At 44.2% G+C, this 23765-nt stretch overlaps 1 protein-coding gene across 3 annotated transcripts in view; it reads right to left on the reverse strand.

Moving 5' to 3' along the window:
* Positions 1-1964: 1964 nt before the first annotated feature.
* TNFAIP8 (TNF alpha induced protein 8) overlaps positions 1965-23765 on the reverse strand; it is a 123873-nt gene continuing 102072 nt past the window's right edge. For all 3 annotated transcript variants that reach the window (XM_044275894.1, XM_044275893.1, XM_044275892.1), the window contains exon 2: positions 1965-3176. In XM_044275894.1, coding sequence (XP_044131829.1) covers positions 2608-3176 — 569 coding nt within the window. In that variant the 3' untranslated portion in view covers positions 1965-2607. The remainder of the gene's footprint in view (positions 3177-23765) is intronic.

Here is a 23765-nt window from a genome sequence, read left to right on the forward strand (position 1 = left end):
GTCGGCAGATAAGAACCATTTGGCCCATCTTGTCTGCCCAATATACTGAATACTATGGATAGCCCCTGGCCCTATCTTATATGAAGGATGGCCTTATGCCTATCCCATGCATGCTTAAACTCCTTCACTGTATTTGCAGCTGCCACTTCTGCAGGAAGGCTATTCCATGCATCCACTACTCTCTCAGTAAAGTAATACTTCCTTATATTACTTTTAAACCTTTGCCCCTCTAATTTAAAACTATGTCCTCTTGTAGCAGTTTTTCTTATTTTAAATATTCTCTCCTCTTTACCTTGTTGATTCCCTTTATGCATTTAAAAGTTTCTATCAGATCCCCTCTGTCTCGTCTTTCTTCCAAGCTATACACGTTAAGGTCCTTTAATCTTTCCTGGTAAGTTTTATCCTGCAATCCATGTACTAGTTTAGTAGCTCTTCTCTGAACTCTCTCCAAAGTATCAAAGTGACCTTTAAACCTTTTGGTTATCATCACTGGCATTTCAGTGGGAAGTCTATTTTCTGGTGCGTTGCAATGGATATTTTTTTTACCCTAACTTGATGTCCCCGTTTGAACTTTTCTTCATCACTGGCTGGTAAAGCAGTGTATGGTAAGCAGATGACAATTACTGATTTTAATTAAATGACCCATTTCCTAACAAAACAAAAATAAAAATTGATAACAGTTGATATGGACCACTGAATCTACTAAACCAACATGTGCTTATTGCTTCTTATGAAAACCTGGACAGCATTTAAAGAGTATGACCCTGAATTTTCATTCCTTCACTTCAGAATTCTGGCTTCAAAAAGCCACATTGTGCCAAAATTTAGATAGATACTTTAATGAGTTTTACTCCATTTTTGTCATTGAGAATCTTTTTAAAAAGTTGTATTCTCACTCCAGGAGGAGGGTGGAATAGGAAAACTGAAGTATTTTTTCTAGACAGAAGTGTTAGGTTTAAGGCCCCTTTCACACGGGCGAGTATTCCGCGCGGATGCGATGCGCGAGTTGAACGCATTGCACCCGCACTGAATACCGACCCATTCATTTCTATGGGGCTGTTCACATGAGCGGTGATTTTCCCGCATCACTTGTGCGTTGCGTGAAAATCGCAGCATGCTCTATATTCTGCGTTTTTCACGTAACGCAGGCCCCATAGAAATGAATGGGGTTGCGTGAAAATCGCAAGCATCCGCAAGCAAGTGCGGATGCGGTGCGATTTTCACGCACGGTTGCTAGGAGACGATCGTGATGGAGACCCCATCATTATTATTTTCCCCTATAACATAACTTTTACCATGGTGATGGATCATGTGATGACTGTGACGTCACCAAAGGTCCTTGTTGCTACACAAAGCTAAGAAGAAGACAGAAGGAGATGCCAGCTACGCGAGCAAGTGGACTAAGGAGACTTAAAAATTTTTTTTTATTTTTTTTTAACCCCTCCAGCGCTATTTTACTATGCATTCTGTATTCAGAATGCTATTATTTTCCCTTATAACAATGTTATAAAGGGAAAATAATACAATCTACAGAATAACGATCCCAAGCCTGAACTTCTGTGAAGAAGTTCAGGTTTGGGTACCAAACATGCGCGATTTTTCTCACGCGAGTGCAGAACGCATGAAAATTTTTTGCACTCGCGCTGAAAAATCACGGGTGTTCCCGCAACGCACCCGCACATGTTTCCGCAACGGCCGTGTGAAAGGGGCCTAAGGATAAGTAACTTGAGATATTTGATAAATTTGACATAAAAGTAGTCCAATACAGACTCAAGCAAAACGGATTTCAAAAATTCCCTTCATGATAAATTCCCTCCAGGCCTCGGTCTAATGGACTAAAAAGTGCTGCAATTTGTCCTCAATGTTTCAATCGACTCAGATTCAGTTTTAATGGAAAAAATGTACAGTGTACACAAGCCGTGTGTGGGTGGTAATATAAAAAAAAAAAAAAAATCATTTCAACCTCTGATGGATAGATTTTTATTTTTTTCATAAGACAGTTTTATGAGGACATAAGAAAGTGCAATTCTGCTGTCTACACTCACAAATGAAGAACCTTTCACAATATGGATACTGGTATCAACGATGATCTCTAAAAAGCAGTGCACTCCCATGGCAGATCGGTATGAATATAGTACCTACAAAGGTTGGAGAACAGAAGCAAAAACAAAAAGAAGCTGCCTTGTCACTGATCAGGAAATAATGCATAAAGGATCAGGGCATATGTATAATACACTGCAGGGAAACACGTCCGCGTTTCATACTAAAGAATCTTTCTTCAAGGCCATAAATAGCACCCCCCCCCCCCTCCCCCCAACTTTTCATCTGCAGAAATTCTTTGTAAAATTCCCATTTCTGTGTAATCCACCGCATACAAGGTGTTTTCCACTTACAAGTCTCTCAGGGAACTTACTGCATATCACTGCTTAGTAACAACTCTCCAGCAAGAACCAGTAAGCGGCACTGTATGACATGACAACCCGGTTCCAGTGTTACCCTCAGCAGATAAAATGCCATTTAATGAATGGTCTCTTACTCCTTGGTAGCCATTTGCTCCATAATTGAATTTTTTCAGCTTTTATCTTCAAACACCTCAACGTTCCATCATTAGATATTGTCATCATCTAACATTTTGTTCACACCTTCGCAAAGTCTCTGAAGATGGATTTTGTAAGGTCCAAATGGGTTGTACAGAGCCGCCAAGAACTCGCAATTTGAGAAATGATCAAACACGTTGTTGATACGTCCGTGAGACTTTGCTGTGAGATGACGCTGAGTCACTTGATGAAGAAGCTCCCGACATTCATTCAGCAATTTCGAGAGCACGTTGCGGTCAAATGTATATTCCACTTGATAAAAGCTGACCACGGTCATGGCCATCTGGTGGACTTTCCTCTTCAACTTTTCCATAAGTGCAATCTCATCCTGGTTGAACTGATTATTTCTGTACAGGACAGCCAGCTTTATTACTATCTTGATGAGGTTCTTGATAATTTTCTCAGAGTCTTTCTTGCTTTGGGTGAACTCTCTAGTTGCTTGGTAGAGCTCATCCAACACTTCGCCACTGGTGTCATCAATCAAAGATGTTGCGATGTATTTAGAAGACGCCATCTTGCCAAGAATTTTCTTCTGGGCCTGGACAGCCAGATATTTGGAACTGAAAAGATCTGTCGCCACTGGAAGAGATACAAAATTGTATTATTACATCTGTCGTGTCAGTTTTAGGAAAGTATGGAATTTTTAAAACATTTAAAGGGAACCTGACACCTACTCTTTACTGCCCTCACTGAAGGCACCATAATGTGATGACAGACCCGCTGATGTCATTGGTATGTCACCTCTGTAAAGGGCAGTCAGGACTTTTATGGTACCTGCAAATGGGCGTGGGTTTCAAGACAGAAAATCCATGCGGTTTTTCACTCGGATGTCTGCGTTTCGGCACCAAAAACTGCTTGTGTTACTTGCAGTTTTTGGTGTGGATTTGATGCAGCTTGTGTAGCAAATCTCACCCTTACGTTGCAAAGGATGAAGTCCAGACAGAAATAAATTGCTGCGGATTTGAAAATCTACACAGCAGGTCAATATCCGCACAGAAGAAAAAGCAAACTGTATATGAGATTCGTCTAACCTCATACACTTTGCTGGTACTGTTTTATGCAGTGTTTTTTCTGCACCAAATCCACACAAAAAATGCACATAATACGTAACATGTGCAAGCACCCTTAGAGTACAGACATGCTGAACCCCGCAGGGTGCACCAGGGCTGTGAGGAAGAGGAGTTCAATGGGGCTTGCTGCCCTCGACCCTCCAGTTTTTTTTTCTGGTTGTACATAGGAAAGAAGCCTGTCAGTCATCATTTGAAGACAGGGGAGGGTGGGAGCAGGGTCTCATCAGGCTTAGCTGCCTCGCAGTGCTGGTGCGTGGTGCGGGGGTTCAACATGTCAGTACACTGCTGAATGCCAAAGTAGTGACAGACCACTGATATCAGCGGGTTTATCACTACACTATGCTGTCTTCAGTGAGGGCAGCATGGTAGAGGTGACCGGTTCCCTTTAACCTAAATACGATATTACCAAAAGGTGATTCTTAAAGAAGGCTTGTCACCACCCCCAACATATGGTGTTTTATAAAATTATATTCTACATTAAATAAAAATTTTGGAGCATCTTTCCTTACAGCACTAAGTTTTGTCATTCCTCTAGTATTCCTACTAGAAGATTCTAAATGTATTGCCAACACTCTGCAATAAATGTTCCACTGGGTGTTACCTGTTAGGGGTGCGTCCCTGCACTGTGACACTATCCAATCAGTGCTGCCAGTGTCAGAATACAGACGGGGAATGGTAACCTTCAGTTGGTAGTTTATAAAACTATAGTAGGAATAATAGAGGAAGTGAACATGAAGCCATAAAGTAGATGCTCCAGAATTGCTTTTACATGTTTTATTATTTTATATTTTGTAGCCATGATGTGTCTCACCATGAGACTATGCTGCAATACTAGGCACAATATCAGACAAGATTGGCACTGCAAAGAGTGGAGCGCCTCCATGGTCGGACCCCCTGATCAGCATATCACAGCAATATTCCACTAGATGTTGATGTACCACTTGAGTCAGTGCAGAGTTCTAGATTAATCTAAAGGGTCAGCTGATTATTAATAAATGTCATCCATAAGCCACAGTTCGACAAATAATACTGTCATAGTTCAATCAGATTCTGTATGTATAGTGTATCCATCATCCGGCCAATATCAGTTACAGTATGTCTCATAGCAGTTTAAAGGGGTTCTCTGCAGCTGTCACATGTCATACATCACCAGTGCAGTCTGTGGGGACACTGTGCTTGTACGTTTTCCTATACCCCGGACAACCCCTTTAAGAATCATATGCAGATGAAGACTGCTGTCAGAGAAACGTGAAGTTGTGCAGGAGCCAGCATGAAAGTCAAGGTCAATGAAAGTCTCAAGTACACAATCACAATCCTGCAAAACTCGCGTCACTCCACGGCACTTCCCTCATTATGTTCTTGTTTCGATTTGATTATTTTTTAACACAAGAACTGTCCGGCCACTTCATATAACGTTGTGAATACAGTCACTACAACTTCATACGATGCCATGACCTGCATTAATCACAATAGGAAGGCTGTACAAGGGCTCTAACTGTACCACCAAGCGTGCTGCCGATGTCTCTCCACATCCTATAGTAACACTTGTTGTCACAGGGTTGTCTGTTTTCACGATATTGATGACCTATCCTCAGGAGGTGGTCCGACCCCCACCACTCAACTGTTTAAAGGGGCAGCGGCCATTTGGTGGGGGGCGCAGCATCCTCTCCAATGTATGCCAGGACACAGTGTAGATTGTAGTGTTGGCGCACTGGACTGACAGCTTCCATTGAACAGACGGAACACATGTAATTACACTGCCCTGTCGATACAATCTGGACAACGTGCAGGTAAACACTGAAGAGGACGCTGAGCTCCACAGCCCCTTCAGACAGTGTCAGGAGTTGGACCCCAACCAATCTGATACTGATGACCTATCCTGAGGGTAGGTCATCAATATCATGGAGCCCAACAACCTTTTTAATGCGGATTTGCTGCATTTTGTTCTCATTCACTATGTTTTTTTTTTTTTCAAACCTTTTATATGTTTTGTGTCTTCATTTTAATTCATTAGAAAAAAAGATTGCTTTTAAATTATTAACTCCAACAGTGGTGAACATCATCAACAAGCTGAGGCCTCCATAGACATGAAGGTTCAGTGTGGTTATGCATGTTATTGCTGTAGGAACTTGAGATAAAATGACTGCTGGACACCGATATATCCCTCAGCTCCGGGGAATTCCTTCAACTCTTACATTCCCTGATGAAACCCGATGACCCCCCCACACACACAGACCGTGAGCAAAATCTGCAAATATCTATTGAACAGCCAAAGAAGACAATATGTACGTTGACAACCTGCAGGTGGCAGACCAAATTTCCAAGCTGGCGTTTTGCCTGCTGTCCCTATGAACGATGAGCGAGCAGTTCTTATTTACACATAATAGAGTAAAAGGTCATTACGGACATAAAACACAGGCATGAGCGCAGGTGCAGACCAGCATTAGTACTGTTAACCCTGGAAGTGTCATCTGCTTCTACGGAAACAAACACAGATACTGTAGGTTAGTGAGATGAGTAACTTTCTATCTTACTAATACTTCAGATTGTGCCTCCCTTTATAAACTGATCATAAAGAGGCATTTACACGACCATATGCAATTTGGGGATCCACAAAATATGGATGTGGTCCGTGTGCATTCTGCACTTTTTGTAAAAAAAAAAAACACCTATTCTTGTCCGCAAAATGGACATGTTCTGTCATTTGCGGCTCGGCCACACGTGCAGACGCACACAGATGACATCTGTGTGCTGTCCAAGGTTTCTGCAGACCCACAGAAATGAATGAGTCTGCGTGCAATCTGCAAAAATACAGATCGCATGCGTTTGGCTAAAAATCACAGACAAGAAAATGTATAGTTGCAGAAACCGCTGAAAAACCTAGTTTGGCATAACAGTACATTGGCTTGGGGAAAAAACTGCCCCATGTGAATACAACTAAAGAGGGCTTTTTGTTTTGTTGCTGCCTTTAGAGGTAAGTGACCCTTATTATACCATACCATACATACCATACTATGTGGTAACCCAATGTATGGGTTACAAAGATCCCTCCACCAAAAGACTAAATCCCCCCAAGATTATCTTCTACCTCCCACTCCAGTATTAATGCTGTAATCCATCCTCTTTATGAAAAGTGTCTTCTGGTCATAGCCCTGACCTGGGCCCTGCTTCTATTAGCAGTAGAGATGCCGTTTTGGACATCTCAAAAGCTGAGATAAAAACAGGTACCTGTTGTTTGCCAGAGGTTAAAGGGGTTTTCAGTGTTTTACACTGATGACTTCTCCTCAGGATAGGTCATCAAATTCTGATCATGGGGTCCGACACCCAGGACCCAGCCAATCAGCTGTTTTGAGAGGCTGCGGCACGCCGGTGAGCGCCATGGCCTTCTTGCAGTTTACTCAGCACAGCACTGTCCTTTAAATAGTGGCTGTCTTTAGTATTGCAGCTCAGCCCCATTCACTTGAATGGGACTGAGCTGCACATAGGACAATGACCGATAAACATGACGCCAATGGCCTAGGAAGAGGCTGTGGCACTCACTAGAGCGTTGCGGCCTCTTCAAACAGCTGGTGGGGGTGCCAAGAGTCAAACCAGCACTGATAATGATCTATCCTGAGGACAGGTCATCCATATTAAACACTTGGACAACCCCTTTATTGCAGCTATAACTGAGACTCTCATAAGGGGACAGTAAGTTCTCCAGTGCTGTAATGCTATGTCATCTGTCTGCAGTCTAAAGACTGTGGCCAGGTCAGACTACGTATAAGATTGCTCTGGCTGGTGGGCAGCTTTATAAGGGCACCCTACTAAGTTGCGGTATGTCGCAACAATCTTACACAGTATAAAGTCTACACAAATTATTGATTTATCGCATGTGGAGTGGTTGTTCAGAAAGCAACAACATCATGCTTGCTTTGTACTGGTGCTGACACCCAACACTTCACACCCTTGGGTGTAGTCTGGAGTCAGTAGTCAGGCATCAGAGCTGTGGTCTATATACAGTACAGACCAAAAGTTTGGACACACCTTCTCATTCAAAGAGTTTTCTTTATTTTCATGACTATGAAAATTGTAGATTCACACTGAAGGCATCAAAACTATGAATTAACACATGTGGAATTATATACATAACAAAAAAGTGTGAAACAACTGAAAATATGTCATATTCTAGGTTCTTCAAAGTAGCCACCTTTTGCTTTGATTACTGCTTTGCACACTCTTGGCATTCTCTTGATGAGCTTCAAGAGGTAGTCACCTGAAATGGTTTTCACTTCACAGGTGTGCCCTGTCAGGTTAAGGCTACTTTCACATAGGGTTGGGCGATATACCGGTATCACGATATACCGCGGTATTAAAAAACCGCCGATATGGCAATATCGCCGTTTCCTAAATACCGCGGTATTTCGTGACGTCATAGAAGCGGTCATGTGCGCTGACCGCTTCTAAATCTGCGTCCGCGGCCGCCCGCCCCAGCATGAACCGTACAGCACATTTACAATTCAGCCAGCGTGAGGGAGGGAAGGAATTCTGTGACTCGCATTCCCGGCACCCGACCTCTGAGAGGACGCTGTGATCCGCGCAATTAACCCCTCAGGTGATCACAGCGTCCTCTCAGAGGTCGGGTGCCGGGAATGTTCTTAAGTCCCTGCATTGGTGGCAGTGGGCAGTTCTGATCGGAGTCCCAGCAGTGTAATGCTGGGGCTCCGATCGGTTACCATGGCAGCCAGGAAGCTACTGAAGCCCTGGCTGCCATGGTATGTTAGTGAGCAGCATTATACTCACGTGCGCCGTGGCCGCCGGACGCTCCTTCTTCTCATAGGTCTGTGCGGTGCATTGCTAATGGTATAAGCATTAGCAATGCGCCGCACAGACAGAAGAAGGAGCGCCCAGCGGCCACGGCGCACATGAGTATAATGCTGCTCACTAACATACCATGGCAGCCAGGGCTTCAGTAGCTTCCTGGCTGCCATGGTAACCGATCGGAGCCCCAGCATTACACTGCTGGGACTCCGATCAGAACTGCCCACTGCCACCAATGATGGGGGACGACCCTGTGGCCTCCAGTGATTAATACTGGGGAGGGAGGACCCACTGGCACCAATGATTGGGACGACGACCCTGTGGCCTCCAATGATTAATACTGGGGAGGGAGGGGGGGCCCCACTGCCACCAATGATGGGAGGGGGACCCTGTGGCCACTGCCACCAATGATTAATACAATTAACGTCTCCTTGTGGCTGCCCCCATACAGTATAACGTCTCCTTGTGGCTGCCCCCATACAGTGTAACGTCTCCTTGTGGCTGCCCCCATACAGTATAACGTCTCCTTGTGGCTGCCCCCATACAGTATAACGTCTCCTTGTGGCTGCCCCCATACAGTATAACGTCTCCTTGTGGCCGCCCCCATACAGTATAACGTCTCCTTGTGGCCGCCCCCATACAGTATAACGTCTCCTTGTGGCCGCCCCCATACAGTATAACGTCTCCTTGTGGCCGCCCCCATACAGTATAACGTCTCCTTGTGGCCGCCCCCATACAGTATAACGTCTCCTTGTGGCCGCCCCCATACAGTATAACGTCTCCTTGTGGCCGCCCCCATACAGTATAACGTCTCCTTGTGGCCCCAAGTGTTTTTTTCTTCTAAATGGGCATTTATCGCGATATATATCGTTATCGCGATAAATTTCTTAATATCGTTATCGTGGGAATATTTTTGATATCGTCCAACCCTACTTTCACACTAGCGTTCGGCTGTCCACTCGTGAGCTCCATTTGAAGGGGCTCACGAGCGGACCCGAACGCTTCCGTCCAGCCCTGATGCAGTCTGAATGGATGCGGATCCGCTCAGACTGCATCAGTCTGGCGGCGTTCAGCCTCCGCTCCGCTCAGCAGGCGGACACCTGAACGCTGCTTGCAGCGTTCGGGTGTCCGCCTGGCCGTGCGGATCAGTCCAGACTTACAATGTAAGTCAATGGGGACGGATCCGTTTGAAGATGCCACAACATGGCTCAATCTTCAAGCGGATCCGTCCCCCATTGACTTTCAATGTAAAAGTCTGTACGGATCCGCTCAGGCTAATTTCACACTTTTTATTGCAAATATAATGCAGACGGATCCGTTCTGAACGGAGCCTCCGTCTGCATTATTATGATCGGATCCGTTGAAAGTAGCCTTAATGAGTGGTATTTCTTGCCTTATAAATGGGGTTGGGACCATCAGTTGCGTTGTGGAGAAGTCAGGTGGATACACAGCTGAAAGTCCTACTGAATAGACTGTTAGAATTTGTATTATGGCAAAAAAAAGCAACTAAATAAAGAAAAACGAGTGGCCATCATTACTTTAAGAAATGAAGGTCAGTCAGTCCGAAAAATTGGGAAAACTTTGAAAGTGTCCCCAAGTGCAGTCACAAAAACCATCAAGCGCTACAAAGAAACTGGCTCACATGCGGACCGCTCCAGGAAAGGAAGACCAAGAGTCACCTCGGCTGCGGAGGATAAGTTCATCCGAGTCACCAGCCTCAGAAATCGCAGGTTAACAGCAGCTCATATTAGAGACCAGGTCAATGCCACACAGAGTTCTAGCAGCAGTCACATCTCTAGAACAACTGTTAAGAGGAGACTGTGTGAATCAGGCCTTCATGGTAGAATATCTGCTAGGAAACCACTGCTAAGGACAGACAACAAGCAGAAGAGACTTGTTTGGGCTAAAGAACACAAGGAATGGACATTAGACCAGTGGAAATCTGTGCTTTGGTCTGATGAGTCCAAATTTGAGATCTTTGGTTCCAACCACCGTGTCTTTGTGCGACACAGAAAAGGTGAACGGATGGACTCTACATGCCTGGTTCCCACCGTGAAGCATGGAGGAGATGGTGTGATGGTGCTTTGCTGGTGACACTGTTGGGGATTTATTCAAAATTGAAGGCATACTGAACCAGCATGGCTACCACAGCATCTTGCAGCGGCATGCTATTCCATCCGGTTTGCGTTTAGTTGGACCATCATTCATTTTTCAACAGGACAATGACCCCAAACACACCTCCAGGCTGTGTAAGGGCTATTTGACCATGAAGGAGAGTGATGGGGTGCTGCGCCAGATGACCTGGCCTCCACAGTCACCGAACCTGAACTCAATCGAGATGGTCTGGGGTGAGCAGGACCGCAGAGTGAAGGCAAAAGGGCCAACAAGTGCTAAGCATCTCTGGGAACTCCTTCAAGACTGTTGGAAGACCATTTCAGGTGACTACCTCTTGAAGCTCATCAAGAGAATGCCAAGAGTGTGCAAAGCAGTAATCAAAGCAAAAGGTGGCTACTTTGAAGAACCTAGAATATGATATTTTCAGTTGTTTCACACTTTTTTGTTATGTATATAATGCCACATGATGTGTTAATTCATAGTTTTGATGCCTTCAGTGTCAATCAACAATTTTCATAGTCATAAAAATAAAGAAAACTCTTTGAATGAGAAGGTGTGTGCAAACTTTTGGTCTGTACTGTACATGACAAACATGCTACCGTCTTAGAAGTCTTTCAGTTACACAAATCTAGGTGGCCACAAGTGTGCTCAGAAATCGGCTACTGGCATCTTAGGGTACTTTCACACTTGCGTTATTTGATTCCGGCAGGCAGTTCCGTTGTATGCAAACGCATGTAATTTTTTGACTGATCAGGCATTTTTTAGACTGATCAGGCATTTTTCAGACTGATCAGGATCCTGATCAGTCAGAAAAAAGCATTGCAATACCGGATCAATTTTTCCGGTGTCCTCAGGCAAAACGGATCCGGTATATATTTTTTTCTCATCTTTAAAGGTCTGCGCAGACCGGAGGACGGATAGGACGGATCCGGCATTCCTGTATTTTGAATACATTACATTCCTACATTCCTAATACATTCCTATGGAAAAAATGCCGGATCCGGTATTCAGGCAAGTCTTCAGTTTTTTTTTGCCGGAGATAAAACCGTAGCATGCTACGGTTTTCTCTTTTGCCTGATCAGTCAAAATGACTGAACTGAAGACATCCTGATGCATCCTAAACGGATTGCTCTCCAATGCATTCTGAATGGGATATGCCTGATCAGTTCTTTTCCGGTATAGAGCCCCTGTGATGGAACTATGCCGGAAAAGAAAAACGCTAATGTGAAAGTAGCCTTAAAGGGATATATCATACATAAAAAAGCTACTTTGGGAATCATTTTCTTACATCACTCGTTAATTACATTATTTTTTATTAACCCTATAGACAGGATGGTAAATTTAGAATTCTGCGAGATTCCAGTTACTGCACAGTGGTGCATTGTGGGAGCTCCGATCACAGATATACAGTTGGTCACATGACTCACAGGGGGTGGAGCTAAACTGCTGCGTGGACAAAACAAAACATGGAGTATTAAAAGCAGGGGAACACAACATTATGCGATTTATAAATGGATACAGAAACCGTAAAGGTGGATTCAGAGGGACAGATAATCTAGTAGATTATTGGGAACGAACGTTCCTGCGAACACTCGTTCCAGATAAACTTCCTGTCTAAAGGTGCAACCGATCACCCAATGAAAGAGCGAAATGCTCGTTCATCGGGTGATCCTGTCATCTGTACAGGCACCTAAATTATATTTTCTTGTTAAGACAGCATGATCTGCTGCCCATAAACAGTGCGGCTGTATGGGGACAAGTGATCGCATATCCTCATGCTGTGGAGGTGATCGCTTCCTTCCCAAAAATCTGCTGCAGTCTAAATGCGCCTTTAAAGGGGTTTTCTCATCTTGCCATTACTAAGACGAGATGAGACACAGTTCCGACCGGGAAACGGCAGGGCGCTCCGGCAGGGAGGTGGTCGGAACGGTGTCTCATCTCGTCTTAGTAACGGCGAGATGAGACAACCCCTTTAAATGGAACCCATCACCTCCCAAAACCATCCCAAGCCGCCAGCAGTACATTCGTGTAGCCCGCATTGTTTTTCTGATTATGCCTTTCCTCCTGAAGGCAGATGCAGCAAAAGTACTGAAAACGTTTTATCCCCTGCTGGCGCGCTTCTCCACACATGCTTGAAGTCAAGGAGGCGGCGGCCTCCTTGCTTCAAGTCACGGTAACCACGCCCCCTTCTCTGTGACTGACAGCGCTTATGCACAGAGTTCGGCTGCCTTTGCCGAACAGCCAGCTGTCAGTCACAGCGAAGGGGCAGGGAAGGGGTCGTGGTTACCATGACTTGAAGCATAAAGGCCGCTGCCTCCTTGACGTCAAGCATGTGTGGAGAAGCGCGCCGGGCAGGGGATAAAACAACGTTTCTAGTACTTTTGCTGCATCTGCCTTCAGGAAGAAAGGCATCGTCAGAAACACGCTGCTGGCAGTTTGGGATGGTTTTGGGAGGTGACAGGTTCCCTTTAAGGGTGAATTCAAATTTGGCAGATTTTTTTCCCCAGAAATGTCTGCAACTGAAAATCAGCTCTGTGTGCATGGATTTCTGCAAGTTCCATTCAGATGAATGGGACAGTAGCAGGAATTCCTGCAACAAATCTGCAGCATGTGGTCATATCCTAAGTTACTTATAATTCAGTTGTAAAATCTTATTAATAGGTAAATTGTACTATTATGATTTTACTGTTTTTGAAAGTTCTTACCACAAGTCAAATTGCCTTCCCGCGGTCTCAACGGCACTTAAAGTCTACCTTACATCATTAATTCTACCACTTTTTACATGTACAGCTCATTTCACATTTTCTTTTACAGTATTCCCAGTGGGCGCAATAGCTTCACTAGAGCATTTGTAAGAAGCCCTAATATGAAGAGCTCGGTCTCCACAGCAAATCCTTCCAATGATACTGAAAGAAAAGAGGCACTTTACAGAATGTGGCTGTAACAGCAGGAAAGGACGTTTTCTAGCTCAAACTAAAAGCATTGCTAATACGGCTGTTATTCCAATGAATAGAAATATATTGTGTCACTTATCTTTATTTTTTTCCCCTATACTACGCCCTATATTACACAACCGCCCTGACTACAGTAATACGGTAATACATTGTACACTCACAGTTTCACTTCTTTAAATTAGAAGCCTACAGGAAATTGCTCTGCTGAGTAAGAAGTACGCAGCAGCTGCAGAGCGCTCAACCATCAAGACGACCGATTGGAAGCAAGGAATAATGATAGAAACAGCATAAATGCCAGGCAGATGCCCCACAAACCAGTCTCGTCTTATAGGCCTACCAGACTTTCTACGGCACATGCAGAACAGTGCTGCTAATATAATGTAGTAAGGACGTGGGGGAAATGTAGTATTCCTTCCATTCCTTTGTGACTTTTAGAACACCACTGTAACGAAATTTTGTCGCAAGTGGCGCTTCTTTCTCATAACGTTCTGAAAGGGATGGGGGTTGGCTCTGACACATTTATCATAATTTACAGATATTTTTTTTAGCATAAATACAGAAATCCAAGGCCGCTCCAGGCTGCTGTTCAGTTTCTTTTTAGGGGCAAGGTGTGCTGAAAGATGTGCCTAATATAGGACGAGGCATAAATTGGGTGCATCCTCTGCCAGCGTAAATCCAGTGTATAATACATTTCCCCCATGGTTGTATAATTGGATGCTCATGGGCACAGAAAACACAAAGGGAACCAGTTAGCACTGTCCTGCTGGCAGCGTGCAGTACTTTCAAGCACAGCTTCATTACTGCAGAGCAATACCAGCAGCTATGAGGCAGGAGATCCATGACCAGCAGCTTTTCTCATTAGTGAGCAGGTACTGTGTGGTGTTACATTGTACCCAAATACCAAACACCTACATTTATTCAGACACCAGACACCTATGTTATCAGAACGCAGAAAAAAAATCTGGCCAGACAAAAAAAAAAAAAAAAAGACAAATACTTACTGCTCCAGGTGGATGTTGGCCAGCGTCAGGACACTACGCACCGATGTAAACCGTGTCCTAACACTAGCCAAGTCCCTCCGCACAGAATGCCCGTTGCTCGTGGAACCGCAGGACACCTAAAAGGCTGCTATGGGGTAGCACAGTACCACTTCAGCTACATTGCTGTCCCTTCCTCCCAACAGATTGCCACCTTGTGTACCAACATCACATGACTGAAGAAGAGGACAAATAAAGCACTTTAAGTCACTTAAATATATATGACCAATAATCTAGTTAGGATCCAAATTAGAAAACTATTACAGGTGAAAATTGGTTAGCTCAGAAACAGACGCTAAAACTACTTTGCCTGTTAGCTTAAAGGGGTATTCCAGTTATATAAAGTTAGTAATCAGGAAAGATAACTATTAAATCAGGAGGACCCCCACTGATCATGAGAACCCCATGCCCCATTCAATTGTAAGAGAGTTCGGGAGATGGCTTAGTAGAGAGCTCTGCGATCTCTGGAACTATCATAACTGAATGGAGTGGCTGCGTACATGCCCAATCGGTTCATTTCTGGGGGCAATAGGTTCTCAGTGGTGGGACCCCCCACCGATCTAATAGTTACCACCTATCCTGTGAATAAGGAATAATTTTATATAACTGGACTACTCCTTTAAGACCATTTTTAGCTGTAGATCTCTTCTAGTGACAAGAGCCTACATACAACACATTAAAAGTCCTGAATTGTGAAATTACATTACATGCAAGTATGTACTGTACAGTGTCTTGCGAAAGTACTCACCCCCCCCCCATCCTTTGATATTTTTCCGGTTTTGTTGCATTATAATCTAAAATTAAAACCATTTTTGGGGGTTTGTATCGGACTGGGATGCCCAGTACCCACCAGAAGAACTGATTTGGGGGGCCCATCCTATAGCTACAAGGAAATATTAGGGTATGTCATGTTACATGGAACATAAACGCTAAAGATTTGCTGCATGCAAACATGTGACAGCAAATCCACAGTCTTTATGGACCAGCAAAGTAAATACAATTTTAGGAAATCTCATCCACATGCAATGAATAAAATCCCAGCATAAATTGGACTGCAGTGCGGATTTTAGATCAGCTGCATTATTTGGGTCGGATTTTGCTGCCGCTTATTTACATCCTTTTCTTTTTTTTTAGGTCTTAACACATACGAACATTGCACTAAACCAAACTGTATTGTGCACTGCCGTTCATCAATATTGTAGGATGAGGATCAGCGGCCTTTGGCACTCCAGCTGTTCTGAAACTACAACTCCCAGAGTCCTCTCAACTTCAGTGGTAGTTAGAAGAACAGCCAAGTATGCATGCTGGGAGTTGTAGTTTCACTGCATTTGGAGTGCCAAAGTGTGCCGATACCTGTTGTAGGCCATCAATACTGATCATAGGCTCTAAACTCCAGGTCCCCCACCAATCATCACAGTAAAAGGAGATCCCGATTCCTGCAAGTCCTGCCCCCATTTCTTGTTTACCCAGACACCATGGCTCCTCCATAAGACTGCTGTACCAAACACTGCAACTTGTCCTGTTTAAGTGAAAGAGATACAGCCATATGTACATGGAGGAAGGGGAAGAGAGCCATGGCCCCTTCAGTGTGATGATCAGTGGGGGCACAGATAACATGCAGCGATAACGCTCTGACTACAGATAATGTAGTAGAAGTCACCTGCAGTCCTATGTAACACCACAGATAACATAATGATAGCTCTGTGCATACAGATGAATGTAGTAGAAGTCACCTGCAGTCCTATGTAACACCACTAATAACAGAATGTATAGCTCTCTGCATACAGATCATGTAGTAGAATTCACCTGCAGTCCTATGTAACAGCACTAGATAACAGAATGTTAACTCTCTGCATACAGATCATGTAGTAGATGCTACTACATGCCCCCCTCCCCCACTCATACACTTACTTGGGAAGGGGGGGAGGAGACACACACACACACACACTATCTATTAGAGCAGGCATCCTCAAACTGCAGCCCTCCAGCTGTTGTAAAACTACAACTCCCACAATGCCCTGCTGTAGGCTGATACCTGTAGGCTGTTTGGGCATGCTGGGAGCTGTAGTTTTGCAACAGCTGGAGGGCCACAGTTTGAGGATGCCTATATTAGAGTGTATGTGTGACAGTGGAGTCCTGGAGGGGGTATGTCAGTGAAATGCCCCATGTATATCCTTGTGCCCTCCTGAGGCTGAGCTCCTCTGATGTACTGCCCTCCAGTCACATCCAGCTCTGGCCTGTGTGCTGACCGGACGGCATGACGTCCTGGAGGAGAAAGGAAGCATAGCACTGCGCGGCTAAGGCTACTTTCACACTTGCGGCAGTGTGATTCCGTCGACGGAACTGCCCGCCGGATCCGCCGATCTGTATGTGACTGAAAGCATTTGTGAGACTCATCTGGATGCGGATCCGTCTCTCCGCTTGTCATGCTGGACACCATTACATTCCTATGGGGAAAAATGCCGGATCCGGCAAGTCTTCAGTTTTTTTCGCTGGAGATAAAAACGTAGCATGCCAAAATGACTGAACTGAAGACATCCTGAACAGATTACTCTCCATTTAGAATGGGGATATACCTGATCAGTTATAGAGCCCCTGTGACGGAACTCTATGCTGGAAAAGAAAAGCGCTAGTGTGAAAGTAGCCCTAAGGCTCAGCCAACTAGGGTTAAGTTTATGTTACTTTCCCGGGCAGCAGGTTCGTGTGCGACTACCACTGTCACATACACAGAAGTAACTGAGGCTAGGGCTACACAGAGATACGTGTTGCGCGACTTCTTGTTGCTGAAAAGTTGCACAACATTGTTGCAATGTGACATCTGCAATATGGCTGTTGCAAGAAAATCCATCAATTTTTGCGACACCACTATCATTACAAAAAAAACGTTGCGCGACTTTTCAGCGACACATTCCGCCGTCTACCATTTGTTGTCACTGTGTAGCCCTGTCTGATGCCGACTAGCAGGCGCTCGTGTGACAGAGGGCCCACCGGGGGATCCTCCGCTGCTCCAGTCTGACAACACGTCTGCCTCTACTGGAAGTGCAAAACACTTGATATCTACAAGAGTCTCACAATTCTATAATCCTCTCACTACAAGGAAATATAACTGCTGCTAGTATGTATATTTAGTCTCTTGCCACGTGAACACACCACCATAGCGGATGTATTGCCATGGCCGAATATACTTTGCAGTAGTCTATGCTAGGACTCAATGGACAGTAAACTCATTTGTAGCCATTTGCCATCAGCAGCTGTTCCCCGGCTGCTTCATCTCCCCATTTGTGTTCGTGGTCTCCTGAGCAGAATTTCAATAGGAAACAAAAGCATTCTGTGCTCACCCGGAGAGGACTAGAAATAAATACACGTATGTTCACACACATGCTGGCTGAAGTAACCAGAGATGGATGAACTGTTCATTGTTCAAATGCCAACACTATTCTAGGCAAAGAGGAAAAAAGAAACGTGCGACACGACCCTGAATGTGTCATACAGAGAGCGCTGCCGCTTAGGAAACAGTGATCAACTGCCAAAGTTCATTTGAATAGGGTTGTTTTTGCGGCAAGCACATGGAGGTCTGCCAGCTCCATTCAGGTGAACGGATTTTCAGTTGCAGAATTTTCTGCACCAAAATTTGCTGCGTGTGAAAGGACCTTATATCTTTCACTTAGGCTACATGCACACGGCCGTATGTATTTTGCAGATCCGCAAAAAAAAAAAAAAATGGATGACGTCTGTATGGCATCCGTTTTTTGGGCAGATCCATTGCAACAATGCCTATCCTTGTCCGCAAAACGGACAAGGATAGGACATCAGATTTTTTTTTTTGCGGGGCTACGGACAGACATACGGATGCGGATAGCACATGGTGGACGCGGAAACAAAATAAGTTTGTGTGCATGAGGCCTTAAATGAAGGCTATTGCTCTTGCTTTCATGACGGGTAGTGCTCTCCAGGATTTAGAAACACTCATCGCACCACCTTTATGTCTGGTGGTCCTCCAAAAATAAAGGAAGACACACGGAACACAACAACGGAAACGGATCACTGAACAACAGAACCCCATTTTGCGAAACGGAACACAACAACGGTAGTGTGCATGAGGCCTAAGGCCCAGGAGCAGTGAATTTGTACCACATACACAGATAATAGTCTACAAAGTATCATATAACCAGGCACAAAGTACATCACTGTGAATCTATCTTAGGCCTGCTTCACACTTGCGTTGTGGCTTTCCGGTTTTGAGATCTGCCTCCAAACCAGAGTTAAATGGATCTGTGCCATTTAATGCAATCCGGTATGAAAATCATTGTAAGTCAATGGTGTTCGGATCTTTTTTTTTAGCTAAAAAAACAAAACAAAACAAAAAAAAAAGATCCTACTATAGACTTGACTTTTACGCTGGATACGATTTTCTCCGTTTCACAGACCGGACACGAAACCGCAGCAGCTTGCAGCGGCTTAGTGTCCGGTCAAAAACGCAACAGAACGAAACGCATCCTGATCAGTTTTGTCCCCAGTGACAATGAATGGGGACAAAACTGATTCGTTTTGGCCTGGTTTTGAGATCCTCGTCTGGATCTCAAAACAGGAAAGCCACAAGGCAAGTGTGAAAGAAGCCTTAGGCTACATGCACACGACTTCTCTGCAGACGTGAAAAAAAAAGTGCATAAAAAAAAATTTAAAGACGTTTATTTCACTGATGCCTTTTTGAGAGAGAGACGTTAGAAATTGACCCCTTCAATTGTATGGCGGCAGCCTGTCAGCGAAAAAACAGACAAGATAGAACATGTTCTATTTTTTTTTTACGTCCGTTTTTCACTGACAAAAGGCAAAAAGGCTATTGGTCTTAAAACAGACGTATTTAAAAAATGTAGCCCAAGTTATTCTTTTAATAATAATTTAAAAAAATCCCCATACACTGACAGTCCAGGGTGGAAATACTGGCAGGTCAGATACAAGGCTGTTTCTACTCTAATATTACTTAATCACTATGTTATAACAAACTACAAATTCCGGTCGAGCCCCGTGGGAGCAGCCAAAGAATCTGGCTTGCTGTCGTTTAGGCTACTTTCACACTTGCTGCAGAGTGGTCCGGCAAGCAGTTCCGTCGCTGCATGCAAACGGAAAGCATTTGTAGACTGATCCGGATGCGGATCCGTCTTATAAATGCATTGCAAGAACGGATCCGTCTCTCAGTATGTCATCCGGAGAAACGGATCTGTTATATATTTTTTTTCCACATTTTTACCGGTCTGCGAGTGGTTCTAACACATTTAATTGTAAATTAATGCCGGCAACTGATACGGAATTTTAGACGGAGATAATACCGCAGCATGCTGCGGTATTTCCTCCATCCAAAACGCAGTTCAGTGACTGAACTGAAGACATCCTGATGCATCCTGAACGGATTTCTCTCCATTCAGAATGTATGGGATGAAACTGATCAGTTATTTTCCGGTATTGAGCCCCTATGATGGAACTCTATGCCGGAAAAGAAAAACGATAGTGTGAAAGTACCCTTATTCCCATCATTTACTCAATTACCTCATATATGCAACCTGGTTGGCCTCGATTATACTTTCTATGTAGCACTTATTTCTTGCTGCTTAAATAGTAAGATTAGGCTCTGTCCCCAGGGGCATTCACAGTCTAAGGCCTGATGCATATGACCGTTACGTTTTTTTGCGGTCTGCAAACTGTGGATCCGCAAAAAACGAAAGCCACCCGTGTGCCTTCCGCAATTTGCGGAACGGGCGGCCCATTGTAGGAATGCGTATTCTTGTCCGCAAAAGAATGCGGGGCTACGGAACGGAGCAACAGATGCGGATAGCACACGAGCAGACCGTCCCAGGCTATGAGCTGTGCTCTACGATTGGCCAGCGCTGCAGCAAGGGACAACTCTGCCCAGTAAAACAGAGGGAGCTGCAGACACCGGAGCCTATACCGGGCGAACAGAGCGGCGCCCAGACATACTAGTAAGTGCAGGGGGACCCCCTGGGCGCCGCTCTGCCCACTGATATAGTTAGGTTTTAGTTTTTAAACTAGTGAAAGGTCCTCTTTAAATGCTAGTTGTCTGCTAGAACGTTTGGTCGGTAGTCACACGTGTCGGTGATTGTCTAAAGCCACCTTAGGCCTCCTGTTCACTACTATATCTATTTTGCGGTCTGCAAACCACAGATTCACAAAATACGGATTCCTTCCATGTGCAATCCATAGTTTATCAGTCCCATTTATAGAAATGCCTATTATTGTCCACAAAACAGATGGGAATAGGACAGGCTCTATAATATGCAGGAGCCCATCTATGTAAAAATGGAGAAGCCAAGCTTGAATAGAGGCGGGGGGGTTAGACATCTATTGTCTGCCACATACAATGCTGTCTTGACACCTTTTTCTGGGAGGTCATTATCACCTACTGACTCCAATTAGGATAGGAAAATCAACATCTTTGACCCCATGCTGGGTATAATGACCTCTGACCCCATGCTGGGTATAATTACCAGATGTTGATTCAGTTACATATTTATTCCCAGAGAATTCTTGTACAGTCACTCAGAATTGAGAAAGCTCGTTGGAAGGACGAGTGAAACGTTTTCAAGAAATCTACAGTAAGTCCAGTTGCCTTGATTTATTCTTTACAGATATACCATGACCTGGATAAATGAGAACCTTCACTATAATATGCAGCCCAGCTGCATGGACGCCGACGGCACATGGATGTCATCTGTGTGCTGTTCTTTTTTTATTTTTTTTGCAGATCCATAGAAATGAATGGGTCTGTGTGTGATCTGCAAAAAATGCAGCTCTGACAGACCAAAAATACAGTCGTGTGCATGAGGCCTAAGGGTCCCTACACACAAATGTGCACTGGCATTTCTTTGGGTTGTAAAAACGTGATGATAACCACATGCGCTTTTTTTAAGCTACCCAAGTTTTTCCCAGTACATGTGTACCTTTTTTCAGACATTTGTTTCGCTGCGTTTGTCCACCAGCATTTTCTTCATGCCATTTTTTCCCCTTTAGAGAAAGTCATGTGAAAATACCTGAAACATAATGTCAAGAGCCGTAGAACGTGGCGTTTTTGAAAAGAATCCAGAAAGAACAAAACCAACAACTAATGAACAAAAACACCAGTATCAAGAAATATGTTTGTGTGACCTGCATTTAAGATTTCTCATAGACATTCAGCTAACATCTAGCTGCTTTTTTTTCTTTACAACAAAAAAAAAAACAATAAACACACAAAAATGCAGACCACCACCATTAAAAATCTACATGTGTGGATAAGGGTTTCCCGGCTCCATATATTTATGACCCATCCTCAGGGTGTTGGTCCCCCACTGATCATGTATTTATGACCTATTCTGAGGACAGGTCATGACTATTAGGAGCACAGAAAACCCCCTTTAAGCTACAGGGGAAGCACACAAAAGAAGTATCATAAATAGCAGTCCTCTGCAGATTTGAGGTCAGTTCAGTAGCAGGCAGGAGAATGAAGAATGAGCTTGGAAGCTGCTGCTGGAAACAAAGACAGCAATAATCCAGCATGTAGCTAGCTAGCAAGTGTAGATGTCTGTATGACACTACTCATAAGGGTACAACACCTCAGGGCATAGATAGGGCTACAGAGCAGTTTAAAGGGAACCTGTCACCTAGATTTTGTGTATAGAGCTGAGGACATGGGTTGCTAGATGGCCACTAGCACATCTGCAATACCCAGTCCCCATAGCTCTGTGTGCTTTTATTGTGTAAAAACAATGATTTGATACATATGCAAATTAACCAGAGATGAGTCCTGTACGTGAGATGAGTCAGGGACAGGACTCATCTCAGGTTAATTTGCATATGTATCAAATCGTTTTTTTTACACAATAAAAGCACACAGAGCCTTGGGGACTGGGTATTGCGGACGTGCTAGCGGCCATCTAGCAACCCATGTCCTCATCTCTATACACAAAATCCTGGTGACAGGTTCCCTTTAAGTACTGCAGAGAAGTTAAGGGCAGAACTGAATGGTTTAAAGAAGTTGTCTAGTCATTCATTCGGGAAGCAGCCAAGGCCTGTATAATGGTCAGGCCTGTTACCCAGACCAGCCAAATGGACCGCCCACTGGACCCCTAAATCCAAAATGAGCATAGGTTTAAATGAAAATACTGGTGTCACCCATAAAAACATATAGAGATCTACTCAGCTCATTATGTTGCCTGCTAGTGTCTGCAAAGTAGACAGCATTTTCAGCGAGGCAGGTTCCCTTTAAGCAGGTTAAATGACAGAGGTTGTCATATTGTCAAAGTACACTGATATGTAGATGAATATCTCAATCCAATGGCTATATACTTATCTCTGCACCCTTTGGCCTACAATTCTCTGCTACTGTTATTATCTCGAACCACCTTGATATGCAAACACTTATAAAAAGAAAATATTTCACTATTTATTTGCTTAGTTCACATGCAATAAACTCATCATGGACAGTCGCTACCAGCATTGTCCCCAGTCACATGGCACGTGGAAACTATTTCAGCTATGCACCCATTACCTGCATGGCTTCATGTGTAGCTGGAGGGTAAAGGTGGGTTACATTAAGCATACTTGTCTCTCCATGAAGTAGGATAATGGAGAGAACGAATACCGTATGTCTTTGCCTCACTAGAAAATAGCACAGATTAGAAGTAACAGTATAGAAAGCTATACAGTAACTGAGACAGATGTCAACTAAGGCTACTTTCACACTCGTGTTTTGGGAGGATCCATCATGGATCTGCAAAAACTGATCCGTGAAAATAATACAACCTCATGCATCCATCATGCACGGATCCGTTTGTATTATCTGTAACACAGCCAAGACGGATCTGTCACGAACTCCATTAAAAGTCAATGGGAGACGGATCAGTTTTCTATTGTGCCAGATTGTGTCCCTATTGACTTACAGTGTGTGCCAGTACAAATCCATTTGGCTCAGTTTCGTCAAGCGGACAGCAGCGTTTTGGTATCCGCCTCCAGAGCGGAATGGTGACTGACCGGAGGCAAACTGATGCACTCTGAGCGGATCCTTTTCCATTCAGAATGCATTAGGGCAAAACTGATCCGTTTTGGACCGCTTGTGAGCCCTGAAAGCATCTCACAAACTGAAAGCCAAAACGCCAGTGTGAAAGTAGACAAAGATGTCTACGTATGTCAACTAATAAGTTT

Source organism: Bufo gargarizans, chromosome 1, assembly GCF_014858855.1.
Source record: "Bufo gargarizans isolate SCDJY-AF-19 chromosome 1, ASM1485885v1, whole genome shotgun sequence".
NCBI lineage: Eukaryota > Metazoa > Chordata > Amphibia > Anura > Bufonidae > Bufo > Bufo gargarizans.